At 38.2% G+C, this 13,340-nt stretch overlaps 1 protein-coding gene across 1 annotated transcript; it reads right to left on the bottom strand.

Moving 5' to 3' along the window:
- Nucleotides 1-2,178: 2,178 nt before the first annotated feature.
- LOC103707469 (uncharacterized) lies at nt 2,179-5,100 on the bottom strand. Its single transcript, XM_088709697.2, has 4 exons — nt 4,720-5,100; nt 4,391-4,468; nt 4,231-4,311; nt 2,179-3,194 (listed from the first exon to the last, which is right to left on the bottom strand). The coding sequence occupies exons 1-4, from the start codon at nt 5,083-5,085 to the stop codon at nt 2,412-2,414; spliced, it is 1,308 nt and encodes a 435-aa protein (XP_088565823.1). The 5' UTR covers nt 5,086-5,100; the 3' UTR covers nt 2,179-2,411.
- Between the last annotated feature and the right edge of the window lie 8,240 nt (nt 5,101-13,340).

Genomic DNA, 13,340 nt, shown 5'->3' with positions numbered 1-13,340 from the left:
AAGGTACCTACACCTATTATATAATATAAGATATCCAGTATTTTATTTTGATTTTAAAATTATTTAAATTTTTGTGGGGTATTGATGGAAAAAATTTAAATGCGCACGCGGCCCGAGACTTGGCCGCGTGCGCGTTTGAAAATGAAAATGCTCGCTTAATTAGCGCAGACGCATCTGCAAAAAGACCAAAATAGCCCTGCTTAAAATTCCTATTAATACCCCTTGATTTCATCCTATTCGGGACACGAAAAATTAGAGACAAATATCAAAAAAATTCTGGAGAAAAGTTCTTCCTCTTAGCCACTTCTGATTTTTATTTTTGCAATTATATTTAGTTTATTTTATTCTTTTTATTTCATTCTTTATTGGATCTATAAATCCGATCGAGTTCGATTTGGCTTGTTCCGACACGTACCGAAGAAGAAGTTTAGGGTCGTCGTATCTATAAAGAGGATTGCCGGAAGATCCGTACGTGGGGGCAAACACTTCTTTGGGACAGCATCTACGCGCTTCAACTTGCCTTCAACCAGGTTATTTTCTCTAACTTTTATTTTAAATTTAATATTAGTAGATCTGTAGTATTTGTAATTTTATGATTTTTAGTATATTAAACGAATAGGTTTATTTTGTGCTAGAATAGGTCTTTTTTATGTTAAAATAGAATTATTTTGATGCCGAATAATATATACATATATTATTCCTTTTAAGATTTTTATTAATTATAATTTTTAAATTTATTTGCTTATTTAGGTGATGTATTGCTAACATATATCACGTGCAATAGGTTAAAAAAAGCAATATTTTTTAAAAAAATGCCAAAACTAAATTATCAGGCCTTTATATATATATATATATATATATAATGACAACTATGGAGCACCAAATATTTGACTGTGCAAGCACATTTATGGCTGCTTGCGTAATATCCTGTACTCTTGCAGGTTGTTACGATTAATTTTCTTGGACTTTGGTGATGCCATTAGAGAAAAATTTTGGGCAGTGGCCATCCTTCTGCTGGGATGAAAGAACATCATGCGGGGATCTGACACTACAAGAAAACTCATCTTTTTCGATGTTTTTTATAATCTTTATCGACGCTTATAAACATCGGCTAAAGTTCTCACAACGCAAACAGAAGCGTCGCAAAAGTGTTGGCGATACCGGAGTGGCAAAAGTTTTTGCCGACGCTAAGAGAAAGCGTCAGCAAAAACGTGGCTTTTCCGACGCTAATGAAAGCGTCAGCAAAAACGACTTTCGCCGACGCTTTAAAGCGTCAGAAAAGCCCGAAAGATGCTCGAATCGAAGTTTGAAGAAGGGGAAGGAGCCGTCGACCCGCAACAGATAGAGGAGGATTTATTTTTTTCCCAGCGTAGTCGTTTAGTTTACCGACGTTTTAAAGCGTTGGCGTAGGCGTGCCACAACTTTTATTTACCAACGCTTTAAAGCGTCGGAATTTCCATTTTTTAAAAAAAATAAAAATACGAATGTAAATTATAAAAACACATTATAACAATATGAACCCGTATTACATTTACATTGACACAAACATTCAAATCATTCGAAATATTTAAGTTGTCATATAATCAAACTACTTTGTCACTAATTGAACAATTCCCACACCAATCCTTCCCTCTCACTATAATCATATAATGTAAAGTAATTTTGCACAAGTTATAATTACAATTATTGTTGTCTGATAGCCCTGCTGCCATTGCTCTTTTTGGTTTCTATATGTTAGAACCTTCGTGGCCTTCCCATACAGTCATCGTCATCATCTTCTCCATCCTCATCATCTTCGTGATAATCTGTTACATAATGAACATTTCTTCTATAAACAGAAAGAATTTTAAGTGCTAGAGAAAGCTCCAGCTTCCTTTTATTAACATGCATCGCTTGTAGCAGATATTGGAGAAACACTGGTTAATCACATAACTTGATGAGGCATAAAGTTTAAGGAGCTGGTGGTCGATGCCTTCAAATCATCTTAGATATAAAACTTACAGTAAGAGACACAGCAGTTCTTTGATACAATATTATTTGTAATATACTTTGTACCTTCATCAGAATTATTTTTTTAATATAATTCACCACATTTCAACATTTTAAAATATTGAAAACAAAGTATAGTCAATCGAATAACCAAAAAATGGCACCAGCAAAAAAAAATTAACACCAAAATCAGATTAAAAAAGGCTTCAAGGTAGATAATTCATTGCTCTATAGAAGCTTATAATACAATTTGTTTTGGTCATAGTAGTTCACTGTCTTAACAGCTGATACATGAGTTCACTGCCCAAGATGCAGCTATAATTTGATCCCTACATTACAATGCAATGAAAAAATATAACAACTAAACCTGATGCTGGAGTAAAAAAGTATTCTGCCAAGACCTAATTATGGCTTCTGGTTAACTAAGAGGTTCTGCCTATTTCAGAAGACACTAAATTCTTTAGCTCCAACAAGTGTTCATCATTTGATATGTTTAGCATAAGACGCAGATCTGTCATCAATGCCTCCTGATCCCAGCTAATGGGCCCAGAAGCATAGAATGCCCTCATAGTGGAACAGTAAGCATGCAACTCCAACTGATGAATTTCTGCTGCTAATACCTCTTTAGTGGGAAGAGATGATTCTCTTCCCGACCCACAACAACTTTCAGCATCATCTGAACGACTAGACAAATCTTGAGTAAGACCCATTCCAGGAGGACCAGGACAGTGTGGTGATCTATATGGACTATTGCTGGTACTACAACTACCAACAGAGGATGAGGTACTCTCAGCATCACTGGGTTCTGAACTTGTTACAGGACAATACTTAACATCAATATTTGGCAATCCCCTCCATGAATCCAATTTAGAAAACCCAGTCATTTTGTTGTTTAAGGAAGCATACAAGCATTTCTCACCCAGAACTGTTCGTGGGGAAGCAACAGCATCTACCTTTTCCAATGACTGGGAGGAATGAACTCCAAATATTCGCTCACTCCGTCCATCTTTCTCAATTGCTCTCATCTTTCTGCTAGCTTCATTGCATCTCTCAACAGGTTGTGATGAGACTCGTGGCCTTTTCTTTGTGCCTCTTGTGAAGACAAAAGCATTATAACTTTCTAGGCATGGCTGAGGCATCTGACAAGTGAATTTCTTTCCTTTTGACAGACTGCTCATCATTCTATCATCATGTTTTCCAGAATCCTGAAAACAAATGCAAAACTGGTGAGACACCACAAAAAGAACGAGAAGATCAACCAATGCATTTTATTTTGATGCAAAAACTGGTGAGACTGCTGCCATTGCTCTATAGTTATATGACTAATTAGCCAATAAAATGGAAGCATATTTACTTTAATGTGAAGCTAAAGGCTAACCAAATTGCTGATAGATGTATGTCCGACAAAACAGGTTTTCAACATAAGATAGGAGAAACGACAACCAAATGTCCAGAAGATCCAAACACTTCATGGTGAAAAATGTGAGATTATATTAGCAGTGCAGAAATACGGTGTATACGAAATTAATTTCTAAACCATACACAATGTTTAAATATCCCAGGCCATCAGTGCAGCTTTAACAATCTCAAACCATACAGGCATAAGCTGCCACAGTAGCCTAATTATGATGTTTTCATAGCATAACAACAACTGTTTCAGAAATGATGAGAAATTGCAATAACACAAAAAAAAGTATCAGAAAAGTGCTGGAGATTCTGCACATTGAAAAAAAAAAAAATGGCATGTACAAACAGATGGTAAGGCCCCAAGAATCAAAGATATAGTAGCTACCGAATGTTGGACAAATCATAAGAAATGGTCATAAAAGTATGAAAAAGACTATATACAAGATGCTTTTTAACTAGGAGTAAAATGGAAGTCAGTTCATGCTTTGCATAAAATACATGATAAATACAATTGATTTTAGTTAAAAAAAAAATCCACCAAAGAATGGTGCAAGAATTATCTTTTTCTGAGGGAAAGAGTTGGGCAAAGCCCAATCCAAAATTTATTCAGCACGAATTATCTTTTTCAAAATATCATAATAAAACAACACCTTTTCAAGAATCAAGACAGCAAAAAAGAATGTCACAAACCATAATAAAATGTAAGCTGGTATACTGACAATGCTATATATGAAAAGCAATATATGAAAAATGTTACATCTATGGTTTTCAAAAGCAAATTGAAGCAGCATCTGTTGAATTCTCCATACAAATTATGAATACACAATCACTTGCCTGTTTGTCCATAAGCAAAACAAGTTGCCTTGGTACGCTGAAAAATTGCTGGGACAATTGCCGCACTGTCTCCCGATAAACCTGGAAGATCAAAGAAACATCAAATCTTGGTGAAGAGAATATTCCTTAAGAAAATTTTGCATCATCATTTTGCACTCACTTCATCATTTGAAACATCCTCATTCAGCACAGAGTCAAATACAAATTCATGTTTCTCAACATACTCTGTCAGGTCAACCTGCAGGAAGATAATAGATCAGAGGTGAGCAGCATACACCCTACAATATAACTGAAAAGTTATTGACTCCCACAGAAATTGGAAAATCCACTCCAGGTGGCAAAGGTTATGTTAAAAAAAGCTGGGGAAAAAAATGACGTGCCGGACGAGAACACAATTTGAGCTCCCAGTCAGGGGAAGGGGCGAAAAGAAACCGGCATATTAAAGAATCAATTAATACTGGAAAAAAATGGTACAGAAGAAAATGATACCTCCAGCAATTCCACGGAGCTTGGGGATTCGACGGTAGAGGGGCATCTGTCCACCCTCGAAGCCCTTGCGGACGCCGGGCCTTCCCCTGACTGGCGGCGGAGAGCTGCGGAAGGCGGAGGATGGCTGGGGTGCGGGCGGCGGCGAGGGCGCGGAGGCAGGGGAGGGCCTCGGCGATGCCGCCAGAGCCGTGCTCCATGTCGACGACCACGTAGTCGTAGCCGGCGAGGGTCGGGGAGGAGCGCAGGAGGAAGAGACCGTAGAGGGTCTAGCCGGCGACGAGGCGGGACTTGAGGATCCGCGGTTCGGGGGAGAGGGGGCGGAGTCGGGATCCAAGGAGGCGGCGAAGAGGCAGGCGAAGACATCATCGCCGGAGCCGTTCTGCTTCTTGAATCTGGAGGGGGTTAGGGAGGGGGGCGATGATGATGAGAAGGTACCTTTGACGACCTTGTTGGTGCCTTTAATGGTGTAGGAATCGAGGTCCTTCTTGCCGGGTTTGGTCTTGGCCATCACCTACCTTCCTCTCTGTACTTCTATCACTATGAAGCACTGGTGACCGATGTTTCTGGGGAGAGAGAGAGAAGACGAGAAATGGGCGAGAGAGATGTGGGTAATACTACTAGTTAAATAGATGCTTGCATTCCGTTTTCTCTTCGATCTCTAGAATCGGTTGAGGGAGGAGGGATGAGAGAGTGGAGGGCGGTGGCCGGGTGAGGGTGGCTTCCGACAGGGGGTGGTCAGGAGAGGGCTCGTTGGGATTTAGCTTGATGCTGATAATCATCAGCTCGTTGGCTTCCGACGACGCTTTTTAGCGTCGTGTTAAGCCTGCGACTACACTGACGCTTATTAGCGTTGTCTGTTGCCGACGCTTTTTACAAGCATCGGCAATTTTTGACGCTAGACCGAAAATTGCCGAAAAAACGCGTCGGTAAAACCGACTTTTCTTGTAGTGTGAACAGTTGGAATTGATGAGAAGCTATAGGAAAATATTCGAATTGGTTTATCCTCTGGTATTAAATCTACCATGACATTGTCCATTCAGTTTTCTTTCGCTGTATACGACTGTCAAATGCTGATTCAGTCCAGCTATCTATCTCATTCATCCATGACCTATCTTCTCTGTTCCTGATGTAGCCAGCGAGATTAACTCAGTCATCTTAGCCTTCTTATTGCAGTATGCCTACGTTCATTTTAGTAGATTATTTATAACCATCTGATTTTAGCTTCCTCAGAACATGCATCAAGTTAGAGCTCAAAATATTTCTAAATCTTCCAATCAGTCATAAACAAAATGTGTAGAAACTTTTATCAGCCCAATGCAGTATCTCACTCCCTAGAGACTTTTCTACTATGTCAAAGTAGTTAAATGCTTCATTCGAAATGCCCCCATTCTAAGACTGCTGCTAGAGCATGCATTCAGTTGTTTCTGTGGTAAAAAAAAATCTTGGCACTGTCAGCTGCTTGAACTTGCTGGTTTTTAACTACATAACTTTTCCTTGCATCATATCCTCTTTTTAGTTGCTCTCCGTTACTCTTGCTTTTGTTAGGGGAACAAACCAAACTGCTTGGCGGCATATTATTAATAATCCTACTTCAATATGTTACTTACGATTTTTGCATGTTATATTTTTATGGACTTAAGCCTGCTGCTGCTGCTGCAGCACCATCCAGGATAGGTTTGACTGTTGATCCATGGAAAAAGCTTTTTGGAAAACAGTGCCTGCTGTAGAGGAATCCATTAAGAAGTTGGAGTTGGACTGTGTGCTGTTTGCACTTGTTTCAGAAGCCTTACGTACTTGCTGCTCGAGCAAGCAGATGTATCGGTGCCTCGAGAAGAGTGCATGAGGTTCTCAAGTCTGACATAACTTTGGACTCGTGACTCGGCCAGCTGTCATTTTGACTATGAAGTCCTTGGTTCAAGAATTGCTGCCGTCTGCAGAGTTAAAGTTGGCCTGCTCCTTTACCCAGCATTTTGACGGCAGCAGTAGACGTTGGAAGTTCTCATAAAAATATTTTTTTATTCATTATAAAAAATTATCTTAATTTTCAGAGGATGAAAATTCGATTCCATCTTTCACGTAAATTTTCCTTTCGCATAAAATATAAAAATATTATTTTTCATAAAAATACTATTTTTTATTTTTTTTGAAAACTTCATTTAAGCATAAGTTTTTTTTTTTTATTTTTCTGGTGTCCATATTTTCGGCGGCTGAATTGCTAGAAACTTCAGCATAAGCCTTCGTAGAGTTTAAAAACTAGTCTCGATATCGCTTGGCATGCTGGGGCTAGTTGAAACTTCTCGTAGGATGATCTTAAACTACTCTCGGATTTGTCGTAGGGTATGAGAGAATCTTTTTTTTTTTTTTTAAAGCATGAACTAGCCTTGAGAAAAAAATCCTCCTGAAGATGCATGACCTGGTTTCGGCAACCGAATTGCCGGGACTAGTTAAAAAATATTAAATCATCAGTCGACGGTATGGGGTGAAATGTAATAATCCTTTTGCCGTATTTGAAATAATCGCGTCACATTGACTGCCGAGAATAGTTCAAATTTGCACCAGTTGATTATTTCATCCTACAAGGTTGATGTTAGATCCGAATATCCTGGTCCTCATGACCAGCAAAAAAGCGAGCTCTTAAACCGCAATGGCCATTTCCGAATCGAGTCTCATGGAATAAGAGGAGGCAAGAGAGAAGAAGATCAGGGCCCTTCTTCATTTCTTTCTCACGTCTTATCCGTTGTCTTTTAATGTATTCTATTAGTTTTTAAATAATATTTAGTGGTAACTTCCATTGAATCCTCGCAGCATAACATTATCTGCTCGCGTAGTTCTTAAGACAACGGACATTTGGATTCTTTTGATGTGATATGTGGAATGGTGAAATTTTGCAAAGTTTAGAATTAAAGGTTGGTTTTCGAGTAAATGTAGCTGATATCCCGAGAAGCCGGCGAAGACTTCTTATTCTACATCAATCTTCTCTGCTCGTAAAGAACAAGCTGTGGCCTCTCAGAGTCTGATGTAATGGAAAGCTTTTGGGATACATGAACCGGAAACATGATCTTAGCATTTGATAGTTGCTCTGATCTCATGATTCGAGTTAATCGCAGACAACCGCATTTGCCAAAGTTCTTTGGAAACATCTGCTATCGGTCAATTCATATCCGTCAAACCCTTACTTTGAAAGAGTTAAAGAAAATAAACGAAATTCTTTTTCCCCCTATCAGTGAAGAAGTATTGAAAAAAAAACATATAAAAAGTTTTGCCTCCATTTTTTTTTCCGTAAAAAATATTTTTTTGAGTCCCATTCAGCCCAAAAAAAAAACGACCTAGAAAGAATAACTAAAAAAAAATGCTGCATTCAGAACAGAATCTCATTTATTCTATTATTTAGATAGCTCGATGACTTTATCTAACGTTCGTTTTGATTCGATCCATTATCTTTTTTTGAAGCGGATAGCTCACGGTCTCAACCTCAGTTATCTAACTTGAAAGTCAATTAAAATGACTTTCTAATGGTTGGTAGACCTTGACATTAAGATTTCGATCGATCGTGCTTCCTTTGCGTGCTACCATTTTATCTACCACAATGATATGGAGATGGATAACATTCGAATCAGTTAGGATTTATTGAATGTATTATTGATCCTACACCGTCCACAAAAATAGCCTTACCAGCCAAAACATTTAAAACTGCTCAATTAATTTCATGTTTGATTGCATGATCTCTCGTTCCTGTGTAATCTTGAGATCCATCTATACTTCCACATATTACTCAAGGTTCTTGTTTTTAGAGTTTTTTTTTAATTAACAGTTGATATCTTTAATCCCAGCCTTTTATCAAATATATATCTTATAGTTTAAATAACATTGCAAGCCTTGTCCCTCTCCGACTCTCTATGCTAATTTTATTTGCACAATCTGCTTCAGATCTTTCCACTACATTCAAGCATCCAATCTCAATTCTTCAAAGATTACAATGTCCAGCCTTGTCTCGGATCTTGTGAATAATTTTTCCAGACGCAGCTCGCCGATTCTGAACCTCTTGGCCCCTTCCTCTCCCTGAACCGAATCTCCAACCCAGCAAACGGCCAAGGCAGTAAGGTAATATTTCCAATGTAGGAGAGAGTTTGTCCATTGGCTCGAGTCCATCTCCTTGGTTTCGATACAACCGATTCAACAAGCACTTGCACGTACTCTGTGGCCCAATATAATACTTCATCTAGCTTCATTTGTGGGCCCAAACGTCAATTCACATCAGAATGACTAAGATCATACATCTAATAATAATAGCATGGAAACATATAAGAAAAGGACAAACTCAGAGAGGAATTCTAATTTTTTGGCAAAAAAAAAACGAAAATAAATGAGTAGTCGAAGCAGCTAACTTACTTGATTATCATTCTCAAAAAAATGACGAAGTCCCATGGTGTATTTTCAACAATTACAACTGGTGTTGACCAGCTTAGCGATACGGACAGGCACGAAGAAAAATGCAGGTGAAGTTTCTTAAGGCACTCGGGAGTGAAAAAAGGTCAGACCAAAACACGATGCAACTGATGATTTTTGAAATTCACCATTTTTTTTTTCTTTTCTGCAGCTATAGGTTGTGGCTGTGCATACAATCGCTCATAGTATCTCGTTGCACGAAGATGGTAACGTGCCATTGTGATGGGTGGCATGGAAGAAATTATTTCCTACACCATATATTCTATGTGGTTGGATCCGTGGATTTTATTCTTTATGGGTTTATGTCGGCGCACCGCCAAAATAACAAATGGCCGTGATTGGCATGGTGCACGTGGAGGCCTTTAGACGCCCTACGTGTCGCAAGGCTACGCTGCAGGCACGTGGATTGCTCGCGTGCCACAATCCACACGAATTTAGTTTTCGAGAAACAGTGCGGCCACGTGTCCAGTTGCCGACAGGATTTTACTCATTGTCGCAACGCGGGACCCAGCAGTCCCTGTCATCACCGTCCATTTCTCTTTCCGCTGTCACATGATTTTTCTTTTTTTTTTTCCCGCTTATTAGAGTAGTTTATAGTAGATAGATGCTCGAAGCAGGAATGAATACGTGTCTGAAGAAATTCGGACGCACGAGTGTAGCAACTTTATCGTTGCACTAAAACACATCTTCTAAGTATAAAAATTAAATAAATACAAAAGTAATAAAGTAACGTTTATCGTGTGTTTAATAATGAAATTAGCATCTCTGACTTGGAATCTCTACTGCTAGAAATCATCAGCTTTGGAACATGGCTGCGTGCGTCCTCTACTGCAGCTTTGCATGCGGAGGTGATTCGCACTCGAAGATGCTCCACGGTTTTGTAACATCGCACCTTCACCATGGACCAATTGTGAGTTGTAGATTGGATATTCCATGGGGTTTTGTTTGCCATTGGCTGATGTTCACTTTGGAGGAGTGGAGGCAATTTTTTTTTCTTTTTTTTAGTTAAGCGTAGGTATCGCTTTATGTCGGAGTTAACAATGTTGTTAGACCAATTGTCCTCATCTGATAATATAGATGATAAAGAAGCATCACCAAGGGTCCACTCAAGCTCCCTGTCACTATAGATCCGATTGGTTTGCTGAATTTTTTTCTCACTGAAATATACTTTTTGAAAAAAATTTCTGAGAATATGATGCTTGAAAAAATAATTTTGATAAGTTTGGTTGATTGTAGAAAAATGACACATCCAGAATGTCATATATTTGGTCGACTATCTATTTTTCTGAGAAAATTATATAAAATACTTATTATATCTTTAATAAAGAAAAAAACCATAGATTTTGATGGCTTAAGAAAATTTTTAGAAAAAACAATCCATAATTTTTAACTGAAGTAACTTTTCCATGTTCCTCATAAATTTTTTATTTTTAATAAAATATAAAAAATTTGTTTTTGTATAAATACTACTTTTACATTTTTCTTCTAAAAATTTCAACCAAACAAAATCTTTTTTTGTTTTATTTTCTCGTCATTTTTTCTTCTACCAACCAAACAAGTCCTGCCTGAAGAGCAACTGTAAGAAAATATAAAATATATAAATAAATTTAACTTATTCTCTCAGTTTAAGTTTTTAAGACAAATGATAATTTTAGCAGCAACTACTGTGCATACGGTATCGATCAAATTATCTGTTCTTATGGGCTCTATGTGCCTCAACTCTGAGATTCTCACCCTCCCCACCTCCTAACAGCACTCGAATTGTTTCTTTGATGCACGGATGACGTGGCGCATGTGGGATATATTTTCCCATCGTACGACCCTATATATCCTTGTGCCTAAAGGAATCTAGCTGGTTGGATTGTCAAAAGCGTCACGGATTTCTTAAGGAATGGGTCTATAATCCAGCTCGTGATCTTATAACCAGGGGCCGCCTGCAGCTATGTTCCACCACGCGTAAGAGTATATATAACGTCGGAGGGGATGCATTAGCGAAAGCCATTTCATATATTTACTTCAAAGTATGTAGACAGGATTCTGCGAACCTATTTGTATGATAGAAGATAAGAGGCAAAGAGGACTAGATTAATGAATTCCCTCCAATCCTGGATTAATTGTATCATCCTGCCAAAAAGACTAATGAAAGAAAAAAAGACCCGAAATCAGCAAGAAAATAATCTACATTGCTGATGGATGAGAAAGCAGAAGGAATCATACGATCTTGCGAAAAAAACTAGAAATTTTTTTTTTTTGGACAAAAGTAAAGAAACATATTTTTTGAAAGCCAACGCATGCTTAATGGAAGATTAGCTGCGTCCTATGTGTTGAATATTATCCAAACAAGTTAGCTTGTTTAAATCCCAAGATTGCAATTTCTCTGCAAAGCCAAATGAACAACCCCAAAATGGTGATAGTAAGTGTTTCGATCCCAAAATATTTTTATTGACCAACCAGACAAATCATATAGAGCCAGATATTTTATGCTACAGGAGATACTATGAAGTATAAAGAAAACTCTTTCGATTTTTTCAGAAAAAAAAGGCCTCTCTACTTGAGGTAAGCCTTGGAAACCATGTCGAACTAGATCTAAGTTGGAAATCGTTTGCTATCACGAGCCAGATCGATAGCTGGTGGTAACAAATTCCACGTTGGGAACTTTTAAAATATGAATTAAAAAGATAAGAAAATTGGCACCAATTTAAAAACTGAAGGAGACTGAAGGAATCAAAAATTTAGATAGAATACATAGAGCATGTAAAATAACCCGTGTACACGTGTAGTTCTGCAAGTTAGGAGGAGATAAAGCAAGGAATTAAGTAAATACTGCATGATGTCACCCAAGAAAATGAATAGTTGAAGACAATTCAATTATTGATGACTTAATCGGAAGAATCATTTGTCCAGTGACAAGATCATGAATAATTATGAATTTTTTAAGTGAATAAGAGAATTTTAAGGTATGACGAGACTCCACGCATGCCTGGTTGGTCCCAATCTATTCCCTATCAAGCCATAATGTAGGACTTAGTGCGCAATGCATAACACAAGGAAAACATGGGTGGGTGGTGAGTTGCAACATCATAGTTGTATGGACAATAGCAACAAGGAATCAATCCAGATGCTTACATTGAGCAACCACTAGGAATCTTAATCAGTAATCCTTGTAGTCTCAAACACAAATAATCTGATTTTGACAAATAAGTTGGTGGGGTAGGGTTAACTTGTCAAGCCCGCCTGTGCGCGCGCAGAGAGAGGGAGAGAGAGAAAGATGTCTTTCATGCGAAAGAATGACAATTTTTATTTTGTGATGCCGATTGTTGGATTGTACTTTACATAGAATTCTACCACGTCTACATGATAAAACGGTGGATTCGTGTAAAAAAAAAAAAATAATTTTTTTTTTCACACAAAAGATACAACCTTTGTGCATGAGAACGAGAGAGAGAGAGAGAGAGCCCTACTGTCCTCTGTTGTAGATTAGGCTAATCTTTTATTTGTTTATTTGTTCTCAAGTGGTGACGAGTTGCAATCACAAATCCCCCAATACCGGAGTGCATATGTTCTCCTCTTCGAAAGAATCTTCCCCTTGAAAACATTTATTACAAAAAGTAGCAGTTGCAGGCATCACATTGCAGGTTATGAAGATTTATATTTTAAGCTCTTCCTTTTGTGCTGTAGGTACTTGCTGTTGGATGCTTTGACATGACCATATTCCGCGTGGTGACTTTTTTCTGGCGCGTAGAATGGATTGCAGGCGTCAAGTTTGACATTAGGTCCGTTGTGGGTGGAATCTAATAAATTTCAACAAAGGTTAAGCTTTATGCCATCTTCTTGAGGGTTGTTTCAATGGATGGCCAGTGTATTCAGTCCAAGGCCAGGTAGCAAAGCTGTGATAGGGAATTAAAAACTAGTACCATGTGGACTCTTTTGGTCTCTTATGCACTGTTTTGAGGTCCCAAATTCTGGACTTTCCTAGACTTTTTCTGATTCCAATTATCCAAATCTGCACTCCTAGGCCGGCAAAGCTAACAGCAGTTATCTCTTCTTAGATCACGAAGACTGGGCTCTCTATACTTTGTTCTGATTCCTATTTTCCAAAATTGCACTCCTTGCTTGCTCCTAAGAGAGGTAGCAGCAGCACTGTAGTGGAAGCATACATGCACATGTTCGGATTC

Source organism: Phoenix dactylifera, chromosome 1 (assembly GCF_051530095.1).
Source record: "Phoenix dactylifera cultivar Ajwa chromosome 1, Ajwa_hap1_PhDact_Kaust_v1.1, whole genome shotgun sequence".
Classification (NCBI taxonomy): domain Eukaryota; kingdom Viridiplantae; phylum Streptophyta; class Magnoliopsida; order Arecales; family Arecaceae; genus Phoenix; species Phoenix dactylifera.
Note: the sequence above shows the minus strand (reverse complement) of the source record. Positions and strands in the feature narration are given on the sequence as shown.